At 43.2% G+C, this 26401-nt stretch overlaps 1 protein-coding gene across 2 annotated transcripts in view; it reads left to right on the top strand.

Annotated features, from left to right (window-relative positions):
- Positions 1-3348: 3348 nt before the first annotated feature.
- Positions 3349-26401, top strand: part of LIN9 (lin-9 DREAM MuvB core complex component) — a gene marked incomplete at its 5' end in the record, with an annotated part of 71532 nt that continues 48479 nt past the window's right edge. The window contains 5 exons of one of the 2 annotated variants that reach the window (XM_080824609.1): positions 3390-3427; positions 9015-9109; positions 10188-10220; positions 12085-12179; positions 13434-13538. In XM_080824609.1, the coding sequence (XP_080680735.1) occupies positions 9046-9109; positions 10188-10220; positions 12085-12179; positions 13434-13538 (297 nt within the window). Of the gene's footprint in view, positions 3428-9014; positions 9110-10187; positions 10221-12084; positions 12180-13433; positions 13539-26401 lie in introns of both variants that reach the window. The other variant, XM_080824608.1, reaches the window with a different exon arrangement.

Raw genomic sequence — 26401 nt, 5'->3', positions numbered from 1 at the left:
CAACAAAACTAAAAGACAAGCTACTGAATGGGAGAATATATTTTCAAATAATAGAGAATAAAGGGTTAGTATCCAAAATATATAAAGAACTCACACAACACGAAACCCCAAAGTAATCCTATTAAAATGGGTAGAAGACACGAACAGACATTTCTCCAAAGAAGACATCCAGATGGCTAACAGACATGAAAAGATGCTCAGCATTACTCATCATCAGGGAAACACAAATCAAAACCACAATGAGCAATCGATCACCTCATGCCTGTCAGAATGGCTAAAATCAACAAGACAAGAAACAACAGGTATTGGCCAGAATGTGGAGAAAGGGGAACTGTTGTGCATGGCTGGTGGGAATGCAAGCTGGTGTAGTCACTGTGGAAGATAGTATGGAGGTTCCTCAAAAAGTTAAAATAGAAAAAAAAAAAGTTAAAATAGAACTAGCCTACCATCCAGTAATTGTACTCCTGGGTATTTACCCAAAGAATACAAGAGCACTAATTCAAAGGGACACATACACCCCCAAGGTTTACAGCAGCATCTACAATAGCCAAAGTATGGAAGCAGCCCATACAATATATCCATTCCCATGTGTGATATACATATACGGCATATTATTATTATTCATCCATAAAAAAGAATGAAATCTTGCCATTTGCAACAACACAGATGGACCTAGGGCATATTATGCTAAGTGAAATAGGTCAGTCAGGGAAAGACAAATACTATATGCTTTCACTCGTATGTGGACTTTAAGAAACAAACAAACAAGAGGCGCCTGGGTGGCTCAGTCGGTTAAGTGTCTGCCTTCGACCCAGGTCATGATCCCAGGGTCCTGGGATCAAGCCCCCCCATCGGGCTCCCTGCTCGGTGGGAAGCCTGCTTCTCCCTCTCCTACTTCCCCTGCCTGTGTTCCCTCTCTTGCTGTGTCTCTCTCTGTCAAATAAATAAATAAAATCTTAAAAAAGAAAGAAAGAAAGAAAAAGAAACAAAACAAAGGAGAAAAAAGACAAACCAAGAAACAGATTCTGAGGGGTGCCCGGGTGGCTCAGTGAGTTAAGCCTCTGCCTTCGGTTCAAGTCATGATCTCAGGGTCCTGGGATCGAGCCCCGAACTGGGCTCTCTACTCAACAGGGAGCCTGCTTCCCCCTCTCTCTGCCTGCCTCTCTGCCTACTTGTGATCTCTCTCTCTGTCAAATAAATAAATAAAATCTTTAAAAAAGAAAAGAAAAAGAACTGAACTCCAGAGAACACACTGACAGTCACCACAGAGGAGGTGGGTGGGGGATGGGGGAAACAGATGATGGGCATTAAAGAGTGCACCTGTCCGTGATGAGCACCAGGTGATGGAAGGAAGTGCTGAATCACTCAGTTGTACACCTAATATTACACTGTGCTAACTATACTGGAATTTTTTAAAAAAAATAATAAAGTTTAAAAAGCAACAAAAAATAAAATACAGATTATCAGAAAAAGAGCCTAAAATTACTTACACAGCAGACCTGCTGTTACGTGTGAAATCTGCATTAGGACACAAGCTGGTTTGCTTTGGTCTAATGATACCTTGACCATGGACTACTTTGCCACACTTGACTTACCTCAGCCCTCTATTCTTCCATTCTCTGAGTGGACCTTTTCTGGAACTTCTCTCAAAATTGGTAGGACTTACTCCCACCTGCTGACAACAGGGATAAGTTGTTTTTGGCCTCATGGAACGTAGACCAGAATTTGTCTAGATCGCAGGGGAGGGGTTAAATTAGTGAAGTAGGGGTTACTTTGTAAAATTGAACTTATCACCACACCGCTCCCCTTCCCACCTCAGAAGTGGCCTCAGTTTCCCACGCAGAAGCTGGCAGCTGTAGGCTACAGTGAGACCCCCCCCCCCCCATTGCAAAGTGGTGGAAGCAAATAGCGGACGTTTGAGCCAAATCGTGTGCGCAAAACTAGTATGAGGCCTGTCCATTTATCAACTTACGGAATCCTCAAAATCCGCTGTGATTCTTTGTACTTTACATGTGAGAATGTGAAGCGCAGAGATTTAAGAAACAACCCTGCGAGGTGCCTTGGGTGGCCCAGTAAGTTAAGCGAAATCCGACTCTCTCCTGTTTGGGGCTCAGGTGCTGATCTCCCGGTGGTGAGATCGGTGGTGAGATCGAGCCCCGCAACCAGCCCTACATCGGCCTTTTCACTCAGTACAGTCTGCTTGAGATTCTCTCCCTCTGCCCCTCCCGCTGGTGCGCTCTCTCTAAAATTGATTTTTTTTTTTTCAAAGGAGGAGACACTAACCTGCATTCAACCAGGCCTGGGCAGGTGCAGACGTGTCTCCCCTCTTTCGCCTGCCCACCCCAAGGAACTTCTCCGCCAGCAATCATACATGTCTCCAGGACCGTCCTCTCGGGGCACTGCAATCCACGGCCCACATTTTCGTTCTAGGGCACAGATGCAAGCCGGCTGCCCTCTTACTCAGAACCCGGTTCTGAGTAACAGTACAAAACAGAACCCGGTTGCTCCACGGCTCCAGTGCGCTCAGCAAGCCCCAGCGCTGAGCCTGGCCGCGACCGCGCTTCTAGTCCCCGGAATTCACCTGTGTTGCCTTGTCCTGGCCTCACTCTCCCCGCGACCCCCTGAATTCCCGTAGTGGAAGGCTCAGGGCTCACTAGCGTCTGTTACACGAACTGTTGACAAGCTACGTTGGCTTTACCACGGACGGTGCCATCTCTCCCGCAGCGGGACGAACTGGCATCGGTGCTCCCGGGCTGCCTGGGGCAGAGGACCCGCCGCCCCGCCGCTAACTCCGGGCGCCGGGCCGGCAGTGCCCTCCCCGCCCGCCGCGAGGTCCTGAGGCAAGCACAGCGGCTGCCCGGCGGCCGGCCGACTGGCCCAAGGCGGTGACCCGGCCAAGGCCCTCCCGTAGGCTCTCCGCGGCTGGGAGGGCCGGGCGCGCCGGAAAAGCGCCGGCCGGGCCCACAGGTGCCGCCTGCTCGCCGCGCCTCCGCCCGCCGCGCCCCCGCGTCCTCTCCACCCCCACATCCCCTCCCCGCCGCAGCTGCAGCGCCGGCGGCGAGCCCCGGACTGCCGGGCGGGCCTCGGGCTCTCCCCGCGCGCTCCGGCGCGGGGCCTGGCGGCGCGGCCTCCTCCGCCTCCCTCCGGCCCGCTGCCGGCCGGGGCGCGGGGTGGGAGGCGGGGGTCAGGGCGGGGGGCGCGGTCCCAGGCCCTCCCGGCCGCACCCCCTCCCCGGCGGCCGCGGGCGGAGCCCGGCCGCCTCAGCCCGCCGCGGCGGCAGCGGCTCGGCGCCGCGGGCAGCGAGCTCCGCATTCGAACCTCCCTCGCAAAGACAGTCTCCGCCCCACAATGCACCGCGGCGGGCAGCCTTTGAAAAAGCGGCGCGGCTCGTTCAAGATGGCGGAGCTCGACCAGTTGCCTGACGAGAGTGAGTAGCACCTCAAAGCGCCCCCCGCCTCCTGCTGACCGCCCGCCCCCGGGCTGCGCCGGCCGGGACCGGCGGCCGTGCCCTCCGCCGGGCGAGCGGGCCGGCTGCCAGCCCCGCCGCGCTCCCCCGGTGCTCCCACCCCGGGGTTGCCGCCGCGTCGCCGCCTTTGTTATGGTGTCTGTGTGCTGGTTTCTTGGGTGGTGTGAGCGCCGGGGCCGGAAACCGAAAGCCTGGGGGCCCGGCGCGCGCCCGGCGGACGCGGGGGCCGCTGTCCCGGCCCGACTCGGGCCCCCGGCCGGGTGGGGGAGGAGCGGCCCCGGGACCGCGGGGGCCGTCCGCGCCGCCTGCCCCGCTCGCCCGGCGCGGAGGGACGCCCGGCAGGGTTATGTAACCCGCCCGGCCGGGGCCGCGCGGGGCGGGGGCTGGGGAGGGGCTGCCGGAGCCCGGGGTCGCGTCCTGTCGTGGCTCCTGCCTCTGCAGGCACTCGGGATCCCCGCTGTCCTCCCCCCACCCCCTCCGGTGTGTCCACCCCTGGAAGTGTTTCCGTGTCAAAGGGCCGGCCCCTTCCCCTGGGACCACAGGTGGCTGTGGACCTTAACAGGGGGATCCAGGCTGGGCGCCCCAGTGTGCAGGTAGCCCCCAGCCCGCAGACTTCCTGGTGTGTGTTGGTGCCTTCAGAATCTCGGGGGTACCTTTCTGCATGGCTGAGAGCATCTCAGCATGGTCACACGGTGCCCTTCCTGACACCCACCCCTGCGATTGCTTGCCTTGACGGTGTTTACTCATCCCGCCGCCTCTGACCTGCACACTCACCAGTGTTTAGTAAGTGCAAGCACCAGTTCCGTAGTTTACGCACGGCAGGGCGGAATTCTGTAATTTGCAGTGTTGTATGAAGTATGGAAGAAGGCAGGTATTTGAATTAATTACAGAAGGATCCTGATCCACACTCACTATTCTGTCTATGGGTGCCTATCTTCTAGGAGAGTCTTAGTGTAACAGAACAAAAGTCTCAATCATGGCTAAATCCCAACTGTGGAAGCTGGAGGCAGATAGACACCCTTAAAATGAGAGATACATACAGCCAACTCTGTTTTTTCTGTGGAGTCATGTATCCTTAATGTGTTACAAAGTGAAAAGTTCAAGTTACCAGACTGGTGAAAAAAGTTTGTGTTTTAAATTTGTTCTAGACCAGAGTGAAGTTGCAGTAGAAATTTTCTGTTCGAGGGACATACTCGATTTTGTAATGTCCAGGAGGGTAGCCATGAAGCACCTGGGGCTGCGGAACTCTTCCAGATGTGGCTAGAGTGACAGGAACAGAATTTTAAATTTTATTTTATTTTCATTAGTTGAAATTTACAAGGTTATATGTGGCTAGTACTGCATTGGACAGGGCACCTCCATAGGCCATCCATGAGTTTTGTTGTTTCTGGTTTGGAGAACACAGTTGTGATTTCGGATGCCCCCAAATAAGGGTGGGCCTACTAAACAACGTGCTTGTCATCTAAAATTTGTGCTCTCTTTAGAATAGATATTTTATCATGGCTTAGAAGTCACACCCACTAAACCTGTTATTTTGATTACCGTGGTCATTTGATTACTGTGTGTCATGTTGAGATGACAGGTGTTTTAAGTGGCCTTCTTTTAACTGTCATTTGGAATATTTGCTTGTCATTGATAAACGTTTATTGAGGACTTACTGTGGTTCTTTGTAGAGACTTGGGACTCACAGTAGGGTTCAAATTCCAGCTGTACTCTCAAACTTTATAACTGACATTTATATTACTTTGTGACATCTCTGGTCCATTGGGATGTATATGGGCGTATACCTGTGTTTGTGTGGTGTAGGTCTTGTGTAGTTGGCCATAACATGTTGAAAGCAGGAATTACCTTGCTTCATTGGTCACACGGACCTACATAATGGGTATGTTTAGATACTTGATTTATACTGAATCGAAGGTAGGATAAGAGGCATTTCTGATGAACCTGGAGCAGAGTCTTGGAAAAGGAAAGTGATTTCAGTTTGATACTGGAAATAGCTGTGTGTTCCTCTGCCAGTTTTAGTCAAAGGGGCTAGCTCATAAATTAGCCAATAGCCAGTATAACATTATCAATAATAAAAGCTACCATCTGAGTACTTGCTGAGAACCAGATGCTGTGCATAGCTTGTGATACGCATTTGCACACTGAGTGCTCATATTAGTTGACTAAGTATTCTTACCAGCTGGATTGTGTGTGTGAGGAATCGGAGGCTCTCTTCTGCCCAGGCCTTTCCTCTGAATTCCCGGACTCAGTATCCCTTTTGCCTGTTTCACCTCTCAGATGCCTTAGCAGCCCTTCACACTTCACGGGTTCAAGACCTATGTCAATCCAGGGATTCCTGTCTTAATGAACAGCTCCACTGTGTGTTCACTGAAACCTAAATAGCTTTGGTCCTCCGCTCTCTTCCAGGTCCCATACTGAAGCCTTTACTATGTTTTGTAACTTTTACCTTCTCCATGTCTGAATCTGCGTACTTCTGAGCATCTCCTGCCCCAGCTCGGGTGACACTCCTATGCACCAGTCACTATTCACCCACAGCCTGCCCCCACCCCGCAACCTACACATGGCCGGAGCCGTCCTTCCAGAATGTGTACATGTCATCCTGCTGCTTGGAACACTTTCGTAGCCACAAGAACCTTTGGACTCTGGCCACACTCCACCTCTCCAGCTTCAGTTTGTAGCACTCTTCCTCTCATCCTGTCCCTTTGGGCTAAATTTGGCCTTTTTCTTTCCCTGTACTCCCCAGGCTTGCTTCTTTTTTTTGCAAGGCCTTTGCACATGCTGCTCTCATTATCTGGAATCCTCTTCCTTCCCCTTGCTTGCAGTTGACAGCTACTTATCCTTCCCATCCCATTTTAAGCTTCTTTAGAAAGTTATTTTCTGTCCGTGACAAAGATTACATCTTCTTATTAAATCTTTTCCTACTACCGTGGAACTCCTTGGAGGCACCTGTCACAGTTGCAGCTTTACATTTGTTCATGTGATTGGCTAGAAGCCTCCTGAAGAAGGTACCTTTCTGTTTTGCTTCTTGCTTGCATTTCCGGTTCCATGCATAACACCTGGCTCACTTCTTTGACCTTTTTTCATGGCCCTCTTCATTTGCTAGCTACTCCCTAAACACAGTACCCTTTCCCCCTGTTCCTTGAATGTTCTAACCATTCTATCTCAGGGCTTTTTTTTTTTTTTAACTTGTTATTTCTTCTGCCCAGACTCGTTGCTTGGACCTCCTGCTCCCTTAAGACTAGTCCTTTTTATTTATTTATTTAATTTATTTATTTTGAAAAGATTTTGTTTATTTATTTGACAGAGAGACAGCGAGAGAGGGAAGACAAGCAGGGGGAGTGGGAGAGGGAGAAGTAGGCTTCCTGTTGCACAGGGAGCCTGATACGGGACTTGATCCCAGGACCCGGGGATCATGACCCAAGCCGAAGGCAGACGCTTAACGACTGAACCACCTGGGTTCCTCAAAACTAGTCCTTTTTAAATGTGACTTCCTCAGAGAACCCTTCCCTCACTCTCCTGTGTAAAGTAACCCACCCCCATGCAGAGATCCCCTCGTTTGTTTCCTTTATGACAATGGCCACGCATCATTATCATTTCATGTACTCGTTTATTGTGTGACTCTTCCCACTGGAGTGTAAACTATCAGAGAGCAGAGACTTTGTCTCTCGTGCTTCAGGTAATCCCAGCCCCTAGAATAGTGTGGTAGCAGGCATTCAGTGGGGACTTTGTTGTTGTTGTTGACTGATCAAAGTAATGGTAGCAATAAGCATGATCTAAAAATTAGCCATGTGCTATGTGCATTGTTATCCAGGCACTTTTACGTATGGTAACTTGCATAATCCCCATTTTACAAACGAAGAATCAGCAGCACAGGGAAGTGAAGTAAATTGCTTAAGTAACCCAGCAAAAAGTGGCCGAACGAGGATTCAAACACAGCTAGCCTCCATGTGTGCTCTTGACTGCTATGCTATACCACCTCTCAGAAAAATAGTTAAAAGTGGTAGGTCAGAAGCCCCAGGATAGAGTCTTGCCTTCACGGAGCAGGAATGGATATCCTTGAGGCTCATACCTCTTCTTCAAATCTCTGCTCAAACATCACCTTTCAGAGAACCTACTCATGAGCACCTCTTAGAACCTACTCATGAGCAAAATTGTCTTCCCTCTCCCAGCCCCAGCCCACCTTCCTGTTATCCTGCTTTACTCCCCACTCTCCGAAGCGCTCATCATCACTCGATGTGTGTGTTTGTCTCCCTTCCCTAGAATGTAAACTCTATGGGCATGGGACTTTGGCTCTTTTTCGTGCTGTTATTTTTCCCGTGCCTATAGCAGGGACTCGGGGTGGGGGTGCGGTTGGCACTCCCCATATTCACTGGATGCGTGGATGCTACCACTTTTTCTAAGATGAATGATATTTTGGGGCACCTGGGTGGCTCAGTGGGTTAAGCCTCTGCCTTTGGCTCAGGTCATGATCTCAGGATCCTGGGATCGAGCCCTGCATTGGGCTCTCTGCTCATCAGGGAGCCTGCTTCCCCCACTCTCTCTGCCTGCTTGTGATTTCTCTCTCTGTCAAATAAATAAAATCTTTTTTTAAAAAATGAACGATATTTCTCTTGGTAGCTACATGGATATGTGCCCTGTCCACTAGCTGCTTCCCAGGTGTGTTGCTCTGTGTGAGGCTTTTTAGCTAGGCTTTATGGCCTCTCTCCACCATGTCACCCCACAGTTCTACTTCCACTGGTCATTAAACCACCATTGCAGTTTGGAGGCCGGTCAGGTGTCTTGTTACCTAGTCTTCACATCTGTGCAAGAGACTAGAGTGAGAGCGAGGGTGACTTTGGTGTTATGGACTGTCTGTTCCAGAAGCCTCTCATCCTGCCCTGCAGAGGAGAAGTCAGCTGAAGTTCAGGGATTGGAGTGGTATAAAAATATTTCATAGCCAGCACCGCAGTACATTCTCATTGCTTCTTCTAAGCCTGTTGCCCGTTTATAAGAGTTGTAAATCGTGGCTGCTTCTGTTAAACACCAAGGAGAATTAATCTGTCTTCTCTGATTTTTTACCTAGTTCATATTCTTTCTTACTTTATTCCTTGGAATCATCATTTATTTATTTATTTTTGTGTTTTTATGAAGTGCCATAATGGATTGGCTCCTTAGAGTTATTTTACACATTGTGAACTTGCCATTTAAAAATTTGTCTTTTCTCAGTGCAGGTAAATGACCAACCTTTCAAATAACATTAACCACTGCCTGATCTTAGATTATATTCTGGCAAAATTAAATGGATGTCATAGTAATGGGATGAGAACTAGCTGGTTCTAAAATAAAGCAAATTTAAAAATGAGGAATGATATGTAATTATTTGATTATAATAAAAGAAAAAGTGTTCTAAACAGTTGTTGTTTTTTTTTTTCAAGTTAAGAGGGAGATTTCACTCATCTACAGTTCTGTGAATAATTTCTATTTTGGAGCATAGAAAGGATTTTTCTGTTAATTTTTGTTGTTGTTGTTGAGCTATAATTGACATTTAACATTGTATTCGTTTTAGGTGTACAACATAATGATTTGATGTATGTGAAATGATTGCCTCACCTGGGTTAGTTAACACCCATCACCACACATGGTTACAATTTTTTTCTTATGGTGAGCACTTTTAAGATCTATTTTCTTAGCACCTTTCATGTATACAGTACAGTATTGTTAACTGTGGTTGCTGGGCTGTGTGGTACATCTCCGGGATTTATTCATCTTGTAACTGGAAGTTTGTACCTTTTGACTGCTTTTACCATTTTGCCCATGCCCCCAACCCCCACCTCTGGCAACCACCAGCCTATTCTCTGTATCTAGGAATTCAGGTTTTGGGTTTGTTTTTTAAGATGCCACATATAAGTGAGAGAGACCATCCTTTATTTTTTTTTTTTATTGACTTGGACTTCTTTGCAATATACATATCCAATTCTGAGATTTTCAGTTTAGTACTCTCCCTGTATCATAAAAATGTATTTCCCTGTTGTTTCTCCTGCTTCCCCTCACCCATAGATCCCATCCTTTATTCACACCAGAGCCTGTAGCCCAGTGTGTCTTCAGAGTGGGCCTGAGGGTTACCTGCAAGAGAACCCCCGAGGACCTTTATTAATAATACAGATTCTGCATGCATGAGGAGCTTCCTGGTTTTTCTAATATACATTAAGGCTTGTTTCAGGCAATGAACCCCTCCATCGGTATGCTAGTCCCTCTGACTCTTCTGAATTCCCTTTTGTAGCTCGGGTCTTGAAGGGTTGCACACACCTGCATTCTAGACTTTCCCAGGCACTTGTTGCCTCATACCTATAGCGCCCATGGATGATTTTTATTTTCTCTTCTCTCTGCTCTATTACTGCTTCTGGTCTTTGGTTCAGTAAACGTCAGTCCCTGTCTCTTATTCTCCAGCACCCAAATACTGGATGGGGATCCAAAATCTCTCTGTGCCTACTCTCCCTCTGCCCTCCCTTGGAGAGGCCTCTGATTCTCACTTGAACAAGACTCCCAGATCTCTCTCTCTAGCTCTTCCTCACCTAATGGGACCTTTGGCCAATAGCTTGAATGGCTCTCTGGTTACCTCTGATTGCACACCACTGTCACTCCAGCTTCAGCACCACTGAAACCAGATGGGTCACCCTGTAGCCAAGTTCTTTTTCTTTCACATTGATTATGAAATAATGTTGATTTGTTTTAATTGCAGGCTCTTCAGCAAAAGCCCTTGTCAGTTTAAAAGGTAAGATCATAGCATGAATCTGTAGGTATGGCATAAGCTAGAAACTTAATTCATTAAATTGATTTGGGTACAGTCTTTTCTGTCTAAATTAGGATTCAGTATAGCTTTCAAGTATTGGTTTTCACTGATGATAATTTTAAATTCATGGGCTGTTTTAGGAGAATTGGTCCTTGGTTGTTGGAAATTATTAAGAATTTTTTTCCCTGAGAACTATTGATTAAAGACTTTTTTCTTTTTTTAATTGTTTAAGTAAGCTCTATGCCTGGTGTGGGGTGTGGGGCTTGAACTCACCACCTGGAGATCAAGAGTTGCACACTCCACCAACTGAGCCAGTCAGATACCCCAAGAACTTTTTTTTTTTTTTTAAAGATTTTTAACTGATCTCCCCACTGAATTTGGGGCTTGAACTCATCACCCTGAGATCAAGAGTCACATGCTCCCATGAGCCAGCCAGGTGCCCCAAACCCCACGAACTTTTTAACTAGACATTGCAGACGTCTTACTAGAGTGAAAGCATTTATTGAGTAGCTGTGCTCAGCTGTATTTTTGCTGAAGAGTTTATATTTTTAGTGGGGCACCTTTGTGGCTCAGTCAGTTAAGCTCCTGGCTCTTGACCTCAGCTCAGGTCTTAACCTCAGGGTCCTGAGTTCGAGCCATGCATTGGGCTTCATGCTGGGTATGGAGCTTACTTTAAAAAAAAAAAAAAAGAGTTTATATTTTTAGGAAGTCTGCTTTCTAATAATAATGCAAGTCTCTTGAAATAAAAGAATGACAGTACTTTTCTTTTCCTGAGAACAGGGTTATACATGTTCTTTGCTCTTGCTCTTTCTTTCTGCAAGTAACTTAGATCAACCCTCTTACTGTAGTTTGTTTTTAATTTTTGCTTGAGCAGGATTCTACTAAGTAAGTAAATCTGGAACCAAGCTATGCTCATAAGTTCACTAGTACTTTTAGTTTTGAAAGCTGTTGTATTGTGCTTTGGATTGGTGATTTACCAAATCAAGTCCTGGCTTGAGGACACTTACCTTCCAGAACTACCCTAATTTATTTGCCTAGCAGGATCAACCCTGGCCTACCTTTTTTCTTCTGTATTTAAAACATAACATCTGAAAAAGTATTCCATTATTCTTTTCCTTCCAATATAAAAACTATTTCTTTTTTTAAAAAAGACATATACAAGTGATATATTTCTTACAGAAAAAAATTAGGAAATGCTGATAAGCAGCTAGAAGAAATGAAAATAACTCTCTTGGGTGTATTCATCCTAGCTTTCTAGGTCTTTCTGTATATAAACATATCCTTTTTATAAAAACTAAACTATCATTCTGTATTTTCATAATATGTCTAATCAATTACTTGATTGGATTTTTTCTGGTTGCATACAACTCTGAAGACATTTCTTTGAATCAAGGAAAACAGAAACACCCACACATTTTATTTTTGTATATCTATGGTTTCACTTACTGAAGCAGGAAACATTTAGAGATATACTCTAAATTCAAGGTTAGAAGCTTTTCCCATTTTCCCACTGCACTGTTTCAATCAGATTGTACTTAAGCTTCTTAGCAAATTAGAATAAAGGAATTACTAAAAACACAAAGAAAGAAACCACACATATTTTAATGTGAGAATTTAATACTTTCACGATGCAGTGCCTTGTCAAATTATAGAGAGTTTGGCAAAAAAAAAAAAAAATACAGGAGAGATTTTTCATTTGTAATAAACCAAAATTACTGTTGTCAGTATATTTTTTCCATATTGGTAAATATTTTAGATATATTGCTATTAATAAAAAGGCAAGATTCATTGTATAAAATCCTTTGAACTAAACTTAAATCTTACTAGTAATAATTACTTATTACAGAGGGAAGCTTATCTAACACATGGAATGAAAAGTACAGCTCTTTACAAAAAACACCTGTTTGGAAAGGCAGGAATACGGGCTCCACTGTGGAGATGGTAAGGAATTAGTTCTTCTTACTCTTTAGAATATGATAGCTAAATTGTTTGTATGATTGTCACATGTGCAGCTCTTACAGGACAGTAAGAGTTTTCCAGGGTTCTTCCTGACTCCAAGCATTTGAATCTTTAAGTGCCATTGAGTGTAGTATACAATCATACTTAGATAAACTGTCTGTAACTTTTGATAATCTGGTCATCAGTAAGCATTTGTTAAGTAATTGCAGTTTCTTTAAATAGGACAAAACCTCCCAACAACCCCAAATTATCCTTTATGTAAAAAAATTCACGTGGTTCCGTTCCCTGCAAAAAGATATATAAATAAGTGGTGAGATAATAAAATCTTGTGTAGGTCAAGGCTAAGTACATGTAAGTTAGAAGGGTAGAAGGGACTTCTTTCAGGGCTCTGGAGTATTAGACTCTCGGTGGGTTTAATTTCAAGGGTCAGTGCCTCTAGCCTTGACCCGGTTGGATGCTGCCCATATGTTGCTAGACCTCTGTAGCTACCTCCCTTCTGACTAGGCATGCAAGTCCGTCTGCAGCGGTGGGAGAAGGATTTGAAATAGGATGTTGGTATGATTGGACTATTATTTCTGTTGTTCTGCCTGAATGAGGCCTCTGAACCTGGGGTGGACTGTAAAATTGTTCATATTTTCAGACCCTTTAGTGTATGATGACCTCTGAGTACTTCAACAAATTAGTTCTGGTTCTGCAGTCTTGTTTGGCCTACAGTCACTTACCAAATACCTAGGACAGGTGTCTTGTACTGTCACTCACAGATGGAAATTCGGTTAACAATTTTTGACAGCGCATCTAGTACATTTATTATACATTGAGAGTGACTCTCTAGAGCGATCTAGTAATTTTGCCCAACCCCACGCAGCCAACACAGCATGTGGTACACCCAACTGCTCTTAATCCAGGCACTAACATCATGAGAACTGGAATTTCCAGAACTTGTTTTCCTCTCGTCACCATTCAAGGCTGCTAAGAATACTTGGGTTCCAGTTTTAATCAGTAGCTAGGTGTTTCATTTAGTCATCAGCTAGATGTTTTGATTGTTAAAAAATTGCATAAATATGTACTACTTTGTAAATCTGTTTGTATTGGATGCAGTTTACTTTGTATTACCCATCCTTACCCTTCCAGGCCACTGATAGTCCGGCATTAGCTGTGTCTCCCAACTATACAATTGTATTTTGGAATAAAAATGGAAAGTGTTCAATCTTTTTATTAAACAAATTTCTGCCGTAGCCTTTCAGAAATTCAAAACGAAGTCGACTCTTTTCTGATGAAGATGACAGACAGATAAATACAAGGTCACCCAAAAGAAACCAGAGAGTTGCAATGGTCCCACAGGTATGTATATCTCTGGTGTTTTGTTCCATGTGAAAGGAAGTGATCAATTGCTCAGCATAATAAAGTTTATTTTTTATTATTCTATTCTATTTTGAGTAACAAGTTCTTTTTCTTAAGTCACCACTCCAACTCAGCTCTTATATTAGTCATCTAGAAAGGCCGTTATTTTATTGATGGACTTTTCCTGGGAGTAGAAAGACGGTCTTCAGTCTTACAAACGCACACTTTTTTTTAAAAATTAATTTATTTATTTTAATAAACATATAATGTATTTTTATCCCCAGGGGTACAGGTCTGTGAATCGCAGGTTTACACATTTCACAGCACTCATCATAGCACATACCCTCCCCAATGTCCATATCCCCACCACCCTCTCCCGTCCCCCCTCCCCCCAGCAACCCTCAGTCTGTTTTTTGAGATTCAGTCTTTTATGGTTTGTCTCCCTCCCAATCCCATCTTTTCATTTTTTCTTTTCCTACCTCCCCCCAACCCCCCGCATTGCATCTCCACTTCCTCATATCAAAGAGATCATATGATAGTTGTCTTTCTCTGATTGACTTATTTCGCTAAGCATAATACCCTCTAGTTCCATCCACATCTTCGCAAATGGCAAGATTTCATTTCTTTTGATGGCTGCATAGTATTCCATTGTGTATATATACCACATCTTCTTTATCCATTCATCTAGGTTCTTTCCAGAGTTTGGCTATTGTGGACATTGCTGCTATAAACATTCGGGTGCACGTGCCCCTTCGGAACACCATGTTTGTATCTTTAGGATATAGACCCAGTAGTGCAATCGCTGGGTCATAGGGTAGCTCTATTTTCAGTTTTTTGAGGAACCTCCACACTGTTTTCCAGAATGGTTGCACCAGCTTGCATTCCCACCAACAGTGTAGGAGGGTTCCCCTCTCTCCGCATCCTTGCCAGCATCTGTCATTTCTTGACTTGTTAATTTTAGCCATTCTGACTGGTGTGAGGTGGTATCTCATTGTGGTTTTGATTTGTATTTCCCTGATGCCGAGTGATGTGGAGCATTTTTTCATGTGTCTGTTGGCCATCTGGATGTCTTCTTTGCAGAAATGTCTGTTCATGTCCTCTGCCCATTTCTTGATTGGATTATTTGTTCTTTGGGTGTTGAGTTTGATAAGCTCTTTATAGATTTTGGATACTAGCCCTTTATATGATATGTCGCTTGCAAATATCTTCTCCCATTCTGTCAGTTGTCTTTTGGTTTTGTTAACTGTTTCCTTTGCTGTGCAAAAGCTTTTGATCTTGATGAAATCCCAACAGTTCATTTTTGCCCTTGCTTCTGTTGCCTTTGGCGATACAAACGCACGCTTTTAAGCATGGAGAGGAGAGTGGACTTTAAGTGGATAGATTTGGCAATAGGGAATCAGTTTGGAGTTTTGCATGGAAATGAGAGGGGGGAAAACATTTTACTTTATCACAGAGGAAAGTGTGTTGGAGACTAACTTACCCAAAGGAGGAAACTGTGTAGCATGAAGTCATATCTTCTTTTTCATTTTTGGCATTTTTTTCCAATAAGAGAATAATTTATTTGATTTCCTCTCATTAGTTTTTTAACTTTTTTTGAATTAAAGTAAAATGAACAGACAGGGTTATGTTAGTTTCGGGTATACAGTGCTATGATTCAACAGTTCCATACATTATTCAGTGCTCATCCTAAGTGTAGTCTTTAAGGATTTATTTATTCATTTTAGAGAGAGAGAGAGAACAGGGTGGGTAGGGGTAGAGGAAGAGGGTAAATCTCAAGCAGACTCTGAGCCGCGCACAGAGCCTGACTCTGGGGCTCAATCCCACAACCCTGAGATCACAACCTGAGCCAAAACCAAGAGTTGGACTCTTAACTGACTGCGCCACCCAGGCGCCCCACGCTAAGTGTACTCTTAATTCCCTTCTCCTAATTCACCTATCCCTCCACCTACCACCTTCCCTTTAGTAACCACCAATTCTCTGTATTCAAGACTCTGGGGTTGTTTTGTTTTGTTTTATTTTCTTTCTTTCTTTGTTTCTTAAAATCCATGTATGAGTGAAATCATATGGTATTCATCTTTTTCTAATTTATTTCACTTGGCGTCATACTCTGTAGCATTATCCATGTTGTCGCAAATGGCAAGATTCCATTCTTTTTTATGGCTGAATAGTATTCTATTATGTATATGTATATAATATAGTCCATATATGCCATCCGTTTATCTATGGATAGACACTTGGGCTGCTTCCATATCTTGTCTATTGTAAATAATGCTGCAGTAAACACAGCAATCTATCTTTTCAGATTAGTGTTTTTGTTTTCTTTGGGTAAATAACCAGTAGTAGGATTATGGAATCAGAAGATAATTCTATTTTTAATTTTTTTGAGTGACCTCCATACTGTTTTCCAGAGTGGCTATACCAGTTTACATTCCCACCAACAGTGCACATGGGTTCCCCTTTCTCCATGTCCTCGCCAACACTTGTTATTTCCTGTGTTTTTTATTTTAACCATTCTGACCAGTGTCAGGTAATATCACACTGTAGTTTTAATTTGCATATTCTCAGTGATTAGTGATGTTGAACATCTTTTCATGTGTCTGTTGGCTGTTTATAGATCTTCTTTGGAAAAGTGTCAATTCAGATCCTCTGCCTATTTTTCAATTGGGTAGTTGGTTGGTTTTTTTTGTTCTTTTTTGGGGGGGTTGTTGACTTGTATAACTTCTTTTTTTAAATAATTTTTAAAGTAATTCCAGTTTTCTGTTTCATTTTATTTATTTTTTAAAGATTTTATTTATTTGGGCGCCTGGGTGGCTCAGTGGGTTAAAGCCTCTGCCTTAGGCTGGGGTCATGATCCCAGGGTCCTGGGATTAAGCCCTGCAACAGGCTCTCTGCTCAGCAGGGAGCCTGCTTTCCTTCCTCTCTCTCTGCCTACCTCTCTGCCTACTTGTGATCGCTGTCTGTCAAAGAAATAAATAAAATCTTTGGGAAAAAAAAAAGGTTTTATTTATTTGAGAGAGAGTGCACAAGCATTGGGAGGGGAGAGGGCAGAGGGAGAAACAGACTCCCCACCAAGTAGGGAGCCCAGTGCGGGACTTGATCCCAGGACTCCAAGATCATGACCTGAGCCAAAGGTAGATATTTAACAACTGAGCCACCCAGTGCCCCAGTTCTTTTTTTTCTTAATTAAAAAAAAAAAAAAAAAAAAGGGGGCACCTGGGTGGCTCAGTTGGTTAAGTGACTGCCTTCGGCTCAGGTCATGATCCTGGAGTCCCAGGATTGAGTCCCGCGTTGGGCTCCCTGCTCGGCAGGGAGTCTGCTTCTCCCACTGACCTCTCTCCTCTCATGCTCATTCTCTCTCTCTCTCTCTCAAATAAATAAATAAAACCTTTAAAAAAAAAAAAGGTCTATTTATTTTAGAAAGAGAGTGTGGAGGGTGGGAGGGACACAGGGTGAGGAAGAGTCTTAAGCAGACTCATGCACTGGGCACAGAGCCCAATTCAGAGCTCAGTCTCATGACCCGGAGGGTACAACCTGAGCCGAAACCAAGAGCTGGACACCCAACCGACTGCACCACCCAGCACCCACCCCGCTTTTTTTTTTTTTTTTAGCACCCACCCCTTTTTTTTAGTATATGTGCTGCCGAAACGAGCACAGCACCCACCCTTTTTAAAAAAATTTTTTTAGGGCGCCTGGGTGTCTCAGTTGGTTGGGTGACTGCCTTCAGCTCAGGCCATGGTCCTGGAGTCCCAGGATTGAGTCCCACGTCGGGCTCCCTGCTTGGTGGGGAGTCTGCTTCTCCCTCTGACCTTTCCCCTCTCATGCTCTCTCTCTCTCTCTCTCTCTCATTCTCTCTCTCAAATAGATAAAACCTTTAAAAAAATTGTTTCAAAGGTTTTACTTATTTATTTGTCAGAGAGAGAGCACAAGCAGGGGGATTGGTAGGCAAAGGGATAGGGAGAAGCAGGCTCCACACTAAGCAGGGAGTCCGATTTAGGACTCAATCTCAAAACCCTGAGATGATGACCCGAGAAGAAGGCAGATGCTTAACTGGCTGAGCCACCCAGGCATCCCTTTTCTTTTTTTTTAATTAAAAATATATTCATTTATTTATTTTAGACTTATATAAGTTCTTTATATATTTTGGATATTAACCCCTTTTGGCATCTTAAAAAAATCATAGTGGACATGTGAGAATCAAAGAAAAGGATGAAAATTTTATAAGGAAAATATTATTTTCAAGAATAGTGTAACTTTTCTCCTGTCAAATTTATTTTTTTTAAACATCTTTTTTTTTTAAGACTTTATTTATTTATTTGACAGGGAGAGGGATCACAAGTAGGCAGACAGAGAGAAAGACAGACAGAGAGACAGAGAGAGGCAGACAGAGAGAAAGGGGGAAGCAGGCTCCCTGCTGAGCAGAGAGCCTGTGTGGGGCTTGATCCGAGGACCCTGAGATCATGACCTGAGCTGAAGGCAGAGGCTTAACCCACTGAGCCACCCAGGTGCCCTCTCCTGTCAAATTTATAATACCTGATAAAATTATTGCCTACGTCCCTTTCATTTGTTTCCAAAAGTGGTATAAATTATCCAGTAGGAGGGGTCGTAGTAAAGGTGATTTTTCTCTACCAAGGATTTGGCACCTAATAAATTAAAGGCATAACCAGCAATATTTATAGCAATAGTTAAATAAATAACCACTGTTTCTTGAATTGACTTTAGAAGTGTTGTATTATTAGAATAATTTGGATGCCTTAAGTTTGGATTTTATTTATTTTTATTTTTTTAAAGATTTTATTTATTTATTTGACAGAGAGAGACCACAAGTAGGCAGAGCAGCAGGCAGAGAGAGAGGGGGGGAAGCAGGTTCCCGCTGAGCAGAGAGCCCAATGTGGGGCTCGATCCCAGGACCCTGGGATCATGACCTGAGCTGAAGGCTTAACCCACTTAACCCACTGAGCCACCAGGTGCCCCTTAAGTTTGGATTTTAAAAAGTTTCAAATTATGATTTTTTTTTAAAGATTTTATTTATTTATTTGACAGACAGAGATCACAAGCAGGCAGAGAGGCAGGCAGAGAGAGAGAGGGGAAGGGAAGCAGACTCCCCGCTGAGCAGAGAGCCCGATGCGGGGCTCGATCCCAGGACCCTGGGACCATGACCTGAGCCGAAAGCAGAGGCTTTAACCCACTGAGCCACCCAGGCGCTGCCAAATTATGATTTTTTTTAAAAGATCTTTTCCCCCCTCCAACTATCTATTTATTTTAAAGATTTTTTTTTATTTTTATTTTTATTTTTATTTTTTTTTTTTTAAGATTTTATTTATTTATTTGACAGACAGAGATCACAAGTAGGCAGAGAGGCAGGCAGGGAGAGAGGAGGAAGCAGACTCCCCGCTGAGCAGAGAGCCCGATGCGGGACTCGATCCCAGGACCCTGGGATCATGACCCGAGCCGAAAGCAGATGCTTTAACCCACTGAGCCACCCAGGTTCCCTAAAGATTTTTTTTTTAAAGATTTTATTTATTCATTTGACAGACAGAGATCACAAGTAGGCAGAGAGGCAGGCAGAGAGAGAGGGGGAAGCAGGCTCCCTGCTGAGCAGAGAGCCCAGTTCGGGGCTCGATCCCAGGACCCTGGGATCATGACCTGAGCCAAAGGCAGAGGCTTTAACCCACTAAGCCACCTAGTCGCCCCTGTTTTAAATATTTTATTTATTTATTTGACACAGAGAGCAAGTGAGTGAGCACAACCAGGGAGGGGCTGAGGCAGAGGGAGAAGCAGACTCCCCTCTGAGCAAGGAGCCCAATGTAGGATCTCAATCTCAAGACCCTGGGATCATGACCTGAGCCTTAGCAGATGCTTAACTGACTGAGCCACCCAGGCGCCCCTCCCCTCTATTTATTAGGAAATTTTTCAAACCTACAGAAAATTGGTCTTTATGACTGTGAACCCATCCTGCCCCATCTCTGTCCACTCTCCTTCCCCCAGGCACATCATTCCTTCTGGAGCTAGTTGGCAAAGTGCTTTCTGCTTCCCAGACATACGGAGCAGATACAAATAAGACAAACATGATATGAGACTCCTTCAAATATGTGAAAAGTTTTTATATCCTATGAGTTTTCTCTTTTCTTCTTTTAACATACCTATTTCTTTCTAGCTTCATTTATATGACGTGGCTTGTTCCCTTCCTCTTCTAATCCCAATCTGCTATATTCTGTGGGTTTCTTTAAGGAGCCCTGTCCGGAGCTGACTAATTATAAAAACCAACTTTTACTGAGTACTTAGTGTGTGCCAGATTCTGTTTTAAGCACTGCGTATATGTGGCTTTGATTTAGTCTTTGGCAACTGATGACCTAGGCTATGGTCTTATTTCCCATTTTCAGCTGAGGAAACAGACATAGGCAAGTAACCTGCTCCCCATCCCAAAGCTGGCAAGTGAAGGCTGACACACAAATGACCTGCAGCCTGTCTCCGGGTCTCCTTTTTTCTGTTGTCCTAACAGCTTTATTTTTATTTATTTATTTTTTAAGAGTTATTTATTTTAGAGCAAGTGGCGGCGGGGGGTGGGGGGGGTTTGTGCAGAGGGAGTGGGGAAGTGGACTCCCTGCTGAGCACAGAGGCTGCTATGGGGCTTCAGTCTCACAACCCTGAGATCATGACCCCAACCGAAGGCAAGAGTCAGATTCCCAACTACGGAGCCACCCAGGCAATGCTTGCCAGTTCAGATTATGAACAAACGTGCAGGTTGTTGCCAATTTGGTACTCGCATCTCCCTGGTTCTAGGTAGCATTCCATCTAGGGGTGATGTGGAGGTACTTTTCATGTATGTTTAAAAATGATTTCTTTCCTATAAATTGGGTTTTTTTTTTTCTATTTTGTGTTAGATTCTTGGTCATTTTCTTATTCATTTGTAAGAATTTTGTATATAATTAAGAATATTAGGCCTTTGGTTGCTTATATTGGTTGTAATTTTTTTTAGCTTATAGTTTGGCCTTTGACCTTGTTTCTGTATTTTTACCATGTAGGATTGAAAAAAAACTTAAGGTCAAAACTGTCTTTGCTTTTATGACTTCTTGGTTTATACTTAGAAAGATCTTCCCTAGTCTAAAATTTGTACTTTTTGAATTCACTCAAATTAATTTCATTTTTTTTAACGCTTTAATTTTCAATCCATCTGGAATTTATTTTGGAATAAAGAATGAGGTAATACTGCAACCTTGTTTGTTTTGTGTGTGTGTGTATGTCCCCACCTCCCACCCCTAGGACTACTTAGTTGTCCTGATAACATTGAGTGAATAATCTTTATACATTGATTTAAAATGCTGCCTGTATCACAAGTTAAATTCCTATATGTATTTAGGATTATTTCTAGACTTTGAATCTATCTATGTCTAGTATGTCTCTGTATGTACTAGTGTCAAATTATTATTATTTTTTTAAAGATTTTATTTATTTATTTGACAGAGATCACAAGTAGGCAGAGAGGCAGGCAGAGAGAGAGGGGAAGCAGGCTCCCTGCTCAGCAGAGAGCCCAATGCAGGGTTCGGTGCCAGGACCCTGAGATCACGACCTGAGCCAAAGGCAGAGGCTTAACCCACTGAGCCACCCAGGTGCCCTTTCCTAAGTATTCTTGCATATTTATTTTTCCATAGGTACTTTAGAATCAACTTGACTAGGAAAAAAACCTGTTAGGATTTTTCTTGGCATTGTGCTAATATTATGAATAAATTTATGCTGTGTGTCATAGTTGTAGCATTGAAACTCTCTATCTAAGAACTAGTTTTAGTTCCATTTAATTCAAGCCTTGTTGTCCCTCTGTAGACTTCAAAATATTTTTCCATGTTGATCTTGAACATTTATTAAGTGTATTCCTGGGTTTTTAATACTTTTGTGCTTGTCATTATGGCTTTCATAAACAGGATATATCTTCTGTTCTGTTGTAACTAGCTCTTACTTATACAGAGAAAAGAGGGTTTTTTTTTTTAAGATACTGATTTTTGTATGTCGACTTTGTATTTGCCCACTTTATTCAATTCTCTTACTATTTTATTTTATTTTTTTAAAGATTTTATTTTTTTATTTGACATACCAAGATCACAACTAGGCAGAGAGGCAGGCAGAGAGAGAGGGGGAAGCAGGCTCCCTGCTGAGCAGAGAGCCCGATGTGGGGCTCAATCCCAGGACCCTAAGATCATGACTCGAGTTGAAGGCAGAGGCTTAACCCACTGAGTCACCCGGGCACCCCAATTCTCTTACTGTTTTAAATGGTTAGGTTTTCTTTTTCTTTTTTTTTTTTTTTAAGATTTTATTTATTTGACAGAGAGAGATACAGAGAGAGAGGGAACACAAGCAGGGGAGTGGGAGAGGGAGAAGCAGGCTTCCTCCTGAGCAGGGAGCCCAATGCGGAGCTAGATTCCAGGACCCTGGGATGCTGACCTGAGCTGAAGGCAGACGCTTAATGACTGAGCCACCCAGGCACCCCTGTTTTCTTGAGTTTTCAAGGACAGTCATATCATCTGGAAATAATGGTTTTGTTTTCTCCTTTACAGTTTTTATTCTTCTTACTGGATAATTCCGTCAAAACAATGTTAAAAACTGTAGTGATTGTCAACATCTTGGTCACATTCCTCACTTTAATGACAGTGTTTTTAGTATTTTAACATTGAATATGATAGTGACTTTTGGATTGGAATGAGGAGAAATAAATTTTACAGGTTAAGAAGGTATCCATCTATTTTTGTTTTCTTGGTCAGTAGAGCTAAACGTCTGTCAGTTTTGTTGATATTTTCAAAGAACTCTTGGCACCTGGGTGGCTCAGTCAGTTAAATGTCTGCCTTCAGTTCAGGTCATGATCCCAGGGTCCCGGGATTGAGGCCCGTGTTAGGATCCTTGCTCAGCAGGAAGTCTGCTTGTCCCTCTCCTTCTGCCCCTCCCCCTGCTCTCTCCTGTGCACTCTCTCTTTCAAATAAATGAATAAAACTTAAAAAAAAATTTTTTTTTTTTAGGATTTTATTTATTTATTTGAAAGAGAGAGCACAAGCGGGGTAGGAGCAGGCAGAGGGAGAAGCAGGTTCCCCGCTGAGCAAGGAGCCTGATGAGGGGCTCGATCCCAGGACCCTGGGATCATAACCTGAGCTGAAGGCAGCCGCTTAACTGACTGAGCTACCCAGGCACCCCTAAAAAAAAAAGAAATTTGTTTTCATCATTTTCTCTTATTTTTCTATTTCGCTTATTTCTGCTTTAATTTTTATTTCCTTCTTTCTACTTGCTTTGGGTTTTCTTTGCTTTTCTTTTTCTAGCTTCTTATTCTTAAGAAGAACAGGTTATTTATTTGAGATCTTTGTCTTTTTCTAATATAAGCATTTACCTAATAAATTAACCCCCCTCCTGCCTCCCCTACCCCAGGCACTGCTTTAACTGTATCATTTAACTTTTGACATGTTGTGTATTTTTAGTCATTCTGTCTAATCCTGTTTGAGAGTTTTTGTTAATGAATATTGAATTTTATCCAGTATCTTTAGCACCAGTAGAGGTGACCACATACTTTTTATTGTTTTTATTCATTAATAATGACAGACAATCTCAGTAGTTTTCTAATACTGGACCACCCTTTCATTCTGGACACAAATTCCACCTGATTGTGTTGTATTCTTTTGATGTTCTGATGATGTTTATCTGGTACCTTTTTAAAAGGCTTTTAAAATTTTGAGATAACATTGACAGAACATTATATGTTTCAGGTACACAACATAATGATTTGATATTTGTGTACATGATGAAATGATCACATTAAGTCTATAGTTAACATCTGTCACCACAGTTACAAACTTTTTTTCTCATGATAAGAACCTTTAAAATCTATTCTGTTAGCAACTTCTATTTTTTTAAAGATTTTATTTATTTGACAGAGAGAGACACAGCAAGAGAGGGAACACAAGCAGGGGGAGCGGGTGAGGGAAAAGAAGGCTCCCCATTGAGCAGGGATCCCAATGCGGGGCTTGATCCCAGGACCCTGGGATTATGACCTGAACCAAAGGCAGACACTTCACTGACTGAGCCCCCCCCAGGTGCCCCTGTTGGCAACTTTTAAATATGCAGTACAACATACACTGTAGTCACCGTGCTGTGCATTACATCCCCACGACATAATGACTTTGTAAGTTTGTACCATTTGACCCCTTTCAACCCATTTCACTCCTTCCTTCCCAGCAACCACCAGTCTGCTCTCTGTATTTATGAGTTTGGGTTGTATATTGTGTGTTTTTTTGTTTCTTTGTTTGCTTTGGTCTGTTTTGTTTTTCAGGGGAGGTTTTTTGTCTTTCTCTGACTTATTTCACTTAGCATAATGCCCTCATGGCCCATTCATATTACTGCAAACAGCAAGGTTTCATTCCTTTTTTATAGCTGAATGATATTCTAGTGTGTGTGTGTGTGTGTGTGAGAGAGAGAGAGAGAGAGAGAGAGTGTGTGAATGTATGTATATGTATATATACACCACATCCTCTTTATCCATTCATCCATTAATGAACACTTAGGTTGCTTCCATGTCTTGACTGTTGTAAATAATACTTCAGGAGCATTGGCGTGCAAATATCTTCTCAAGTTAGTGTTTTTGTTTGCTTCAGATAAATTCCCAGCAGTGGAATTATTGAATTATAAAGTAGTTCTATTTTTAATTATCTGAGGATCCTCCATACTGTTTTCCACGGTGGCCTCACCAATTTACATTCCCACCAATGCCGCATAAGGGTTCCCTTTTTTCCACATTTTCACCAACACTTGTTATTTCTTATCCTTTTGATCCTAGTCATTCTGAAAGGTATGAAGTGATATCCCATTTTGGATTTGCATTTCCCTGATGAGTGGCTGAGCACCTTTTCATGCACCTACTGGCCATCTGTATGTCTTTGGAAAGATGTCTCTTCAGATTCTTTGCCCATTTTTTAATTGGATTGGTTTTTTGCTATTGAGTTGTATGAGTTTTTATATATTTTGTATACTAACTGTTTGTCAAATTTACAATTCACAAATATTTTCACCTATTCTGTAGATTGCCTTTTCATGTTGTTGATGGTTTCCTCTGCTGTGCAGAAGGTTTTTAGTTTGGTGTAGCCCCACTTGTTAATTTTTCTTTTTTTTTTTTTTGATGCCTTTGCTTTTGGTGTCAAAAAAAATCGTCACCAAGACCAGTGTCTAGGAGCTTACCACTTACATATTTTCCTAGATTTTGTGGTTTCAGGTCTTAACATTCAAGTCTTTAATCTATCTTTTTTAAAGATTTTATTTACTTATTTGACAGACAAAGATCACAAGTAGGCAGAGAGGCAGGCGGTGTGGGGAAGCCGGCTCCCCGCTGAGCAGAGACCCCCCCCCCAATGTGGGGCTCCATCCCAGGACCCTGAGAGCATGACCTGAGCTGAAGCAGAGGCTTAACCCCACTGAGCCACCCAGGTGCCCCAATCTATTTTTTTAAATTTATTTTTTCTTATTTTTTTTAGAGAGGGAGAGGAGCCCACGTGGCACTTGATCTCAAGACCCTGAGATCATGACCTGAGCCAAAGTCAAAGTTTGATGCTTAACTGACTGATTCACCCACGAGCCCCAAGTCTTTAGTATAGTTTTGTGTATAGTGTAAGATACTGTCTAGTTTCATTCTTCTGTGACAGTCCAGTTTTCCCAACACCATTTATTGAAAAAAATATCCTTTCTTCATTGTGTATTCTTGCCTGCTTTGTTGTAAATTAATTGACCACATATGCATGCATTTATTTCTGAGCTCTTTATTCTGTCTTATTGATCTGTGTATCTGTTTTTGTTAATATGATACTGTTTTGATTACTATAGTTTGTAATGTAGTTTAAAATTAGGGAGCTTGATGCCTCCAGCTTTGTTCTTCGTTCTAAACATTGCTTTGGGTATTTGGGATCTTTTGTGCTTCCATACAAATTTTAGGATTGTTCTACTTCTGTGAAAAATTGGAATTTTCATAGGAATTGCGTTGAATTTTAGATTCTTTTAGATAATACGGCAGGGTCCTGGGATTAAGCCCTGCCTTGGGCTCCCTGCTCAGCACAGAGTTTGCTTCTCCCTCTCCAACCCCCCCGCCCCTGACTCGTGGGGTCTCTCTCTTCCAGATAAATAAAATCTTAAAAATAAATAAATAAATAAAGGGCGCCTGGGTGGCTCAGTGGGTTAAAGCCTCTGCCTTCGGCTCAGGTCGTGATCCCAGGGTCCTTCTATCGAGCCCTGCGTAGGGCTCTCTGCTCAGCAGGGAGCCTGCTTCCCTCTCTCTCTGCCTGCCTCTCTGTCTACTTGATATCTCTGTCTGTCAAATAAATAAATAAAAATCTTTTTAAAAAGGGGGGGGGTGCGCCTGGGTGGCTCAGTTTGTTGAGCCACTGCCTTCGGCTCGGGTTGGGGTCCTGGAGTCCTGGGATCCCATTGTCGGGCTCCTGGCTCTGCAGGCGGTATGCTTCTCCCTCTGACCTTCTCCCCTCTCATGTTCTCTCTTACTCTCTCTCTCTCAAATAAATAAATAAAATCTTTAAAAAATAAATAAAGGCATGCAAACAAGTGATATTTTTTGACATTTTCTTTTATTATCCTTTTATTATCCTTAACAGATTTTATCTGTTTATGCTGTCTTTATAAAAATAATTGGGAAGTGAGGCTCCTGGGTGGCTCAGTCATTGAACGTCTGCCTTCTGCTGGGGTCATGATCCCAGGGTCCTGAGATCCAGCCAGGCATTCGCCTCCCTGCTCGGCGGGAGGCCTGCTTCTCCCTCTCCCACTCCCCCTGCTTGTGTTCCCTCTCTTACTGTCTCTCTGTCAAATAAATAAATAAAATCTTTAAAAAAAATAGTTGG

The sequence above is a fragment of the Martes martes genome, assembly GCF_963455335.1.
Source record: "Martes martes genome assembly, chromosome: 15".
NCBI classification, from domain to species: Eukaryota; Metazoa; Chordata; class Mammalia; order Carnivora; family Mustelidae; genus Martes; species Martes martes.
The sequence above is the reverse complement of the archived record's forward strand: the minus strand, read 5'-3'. Positions and strand labels throughout refer to the sequence as shown.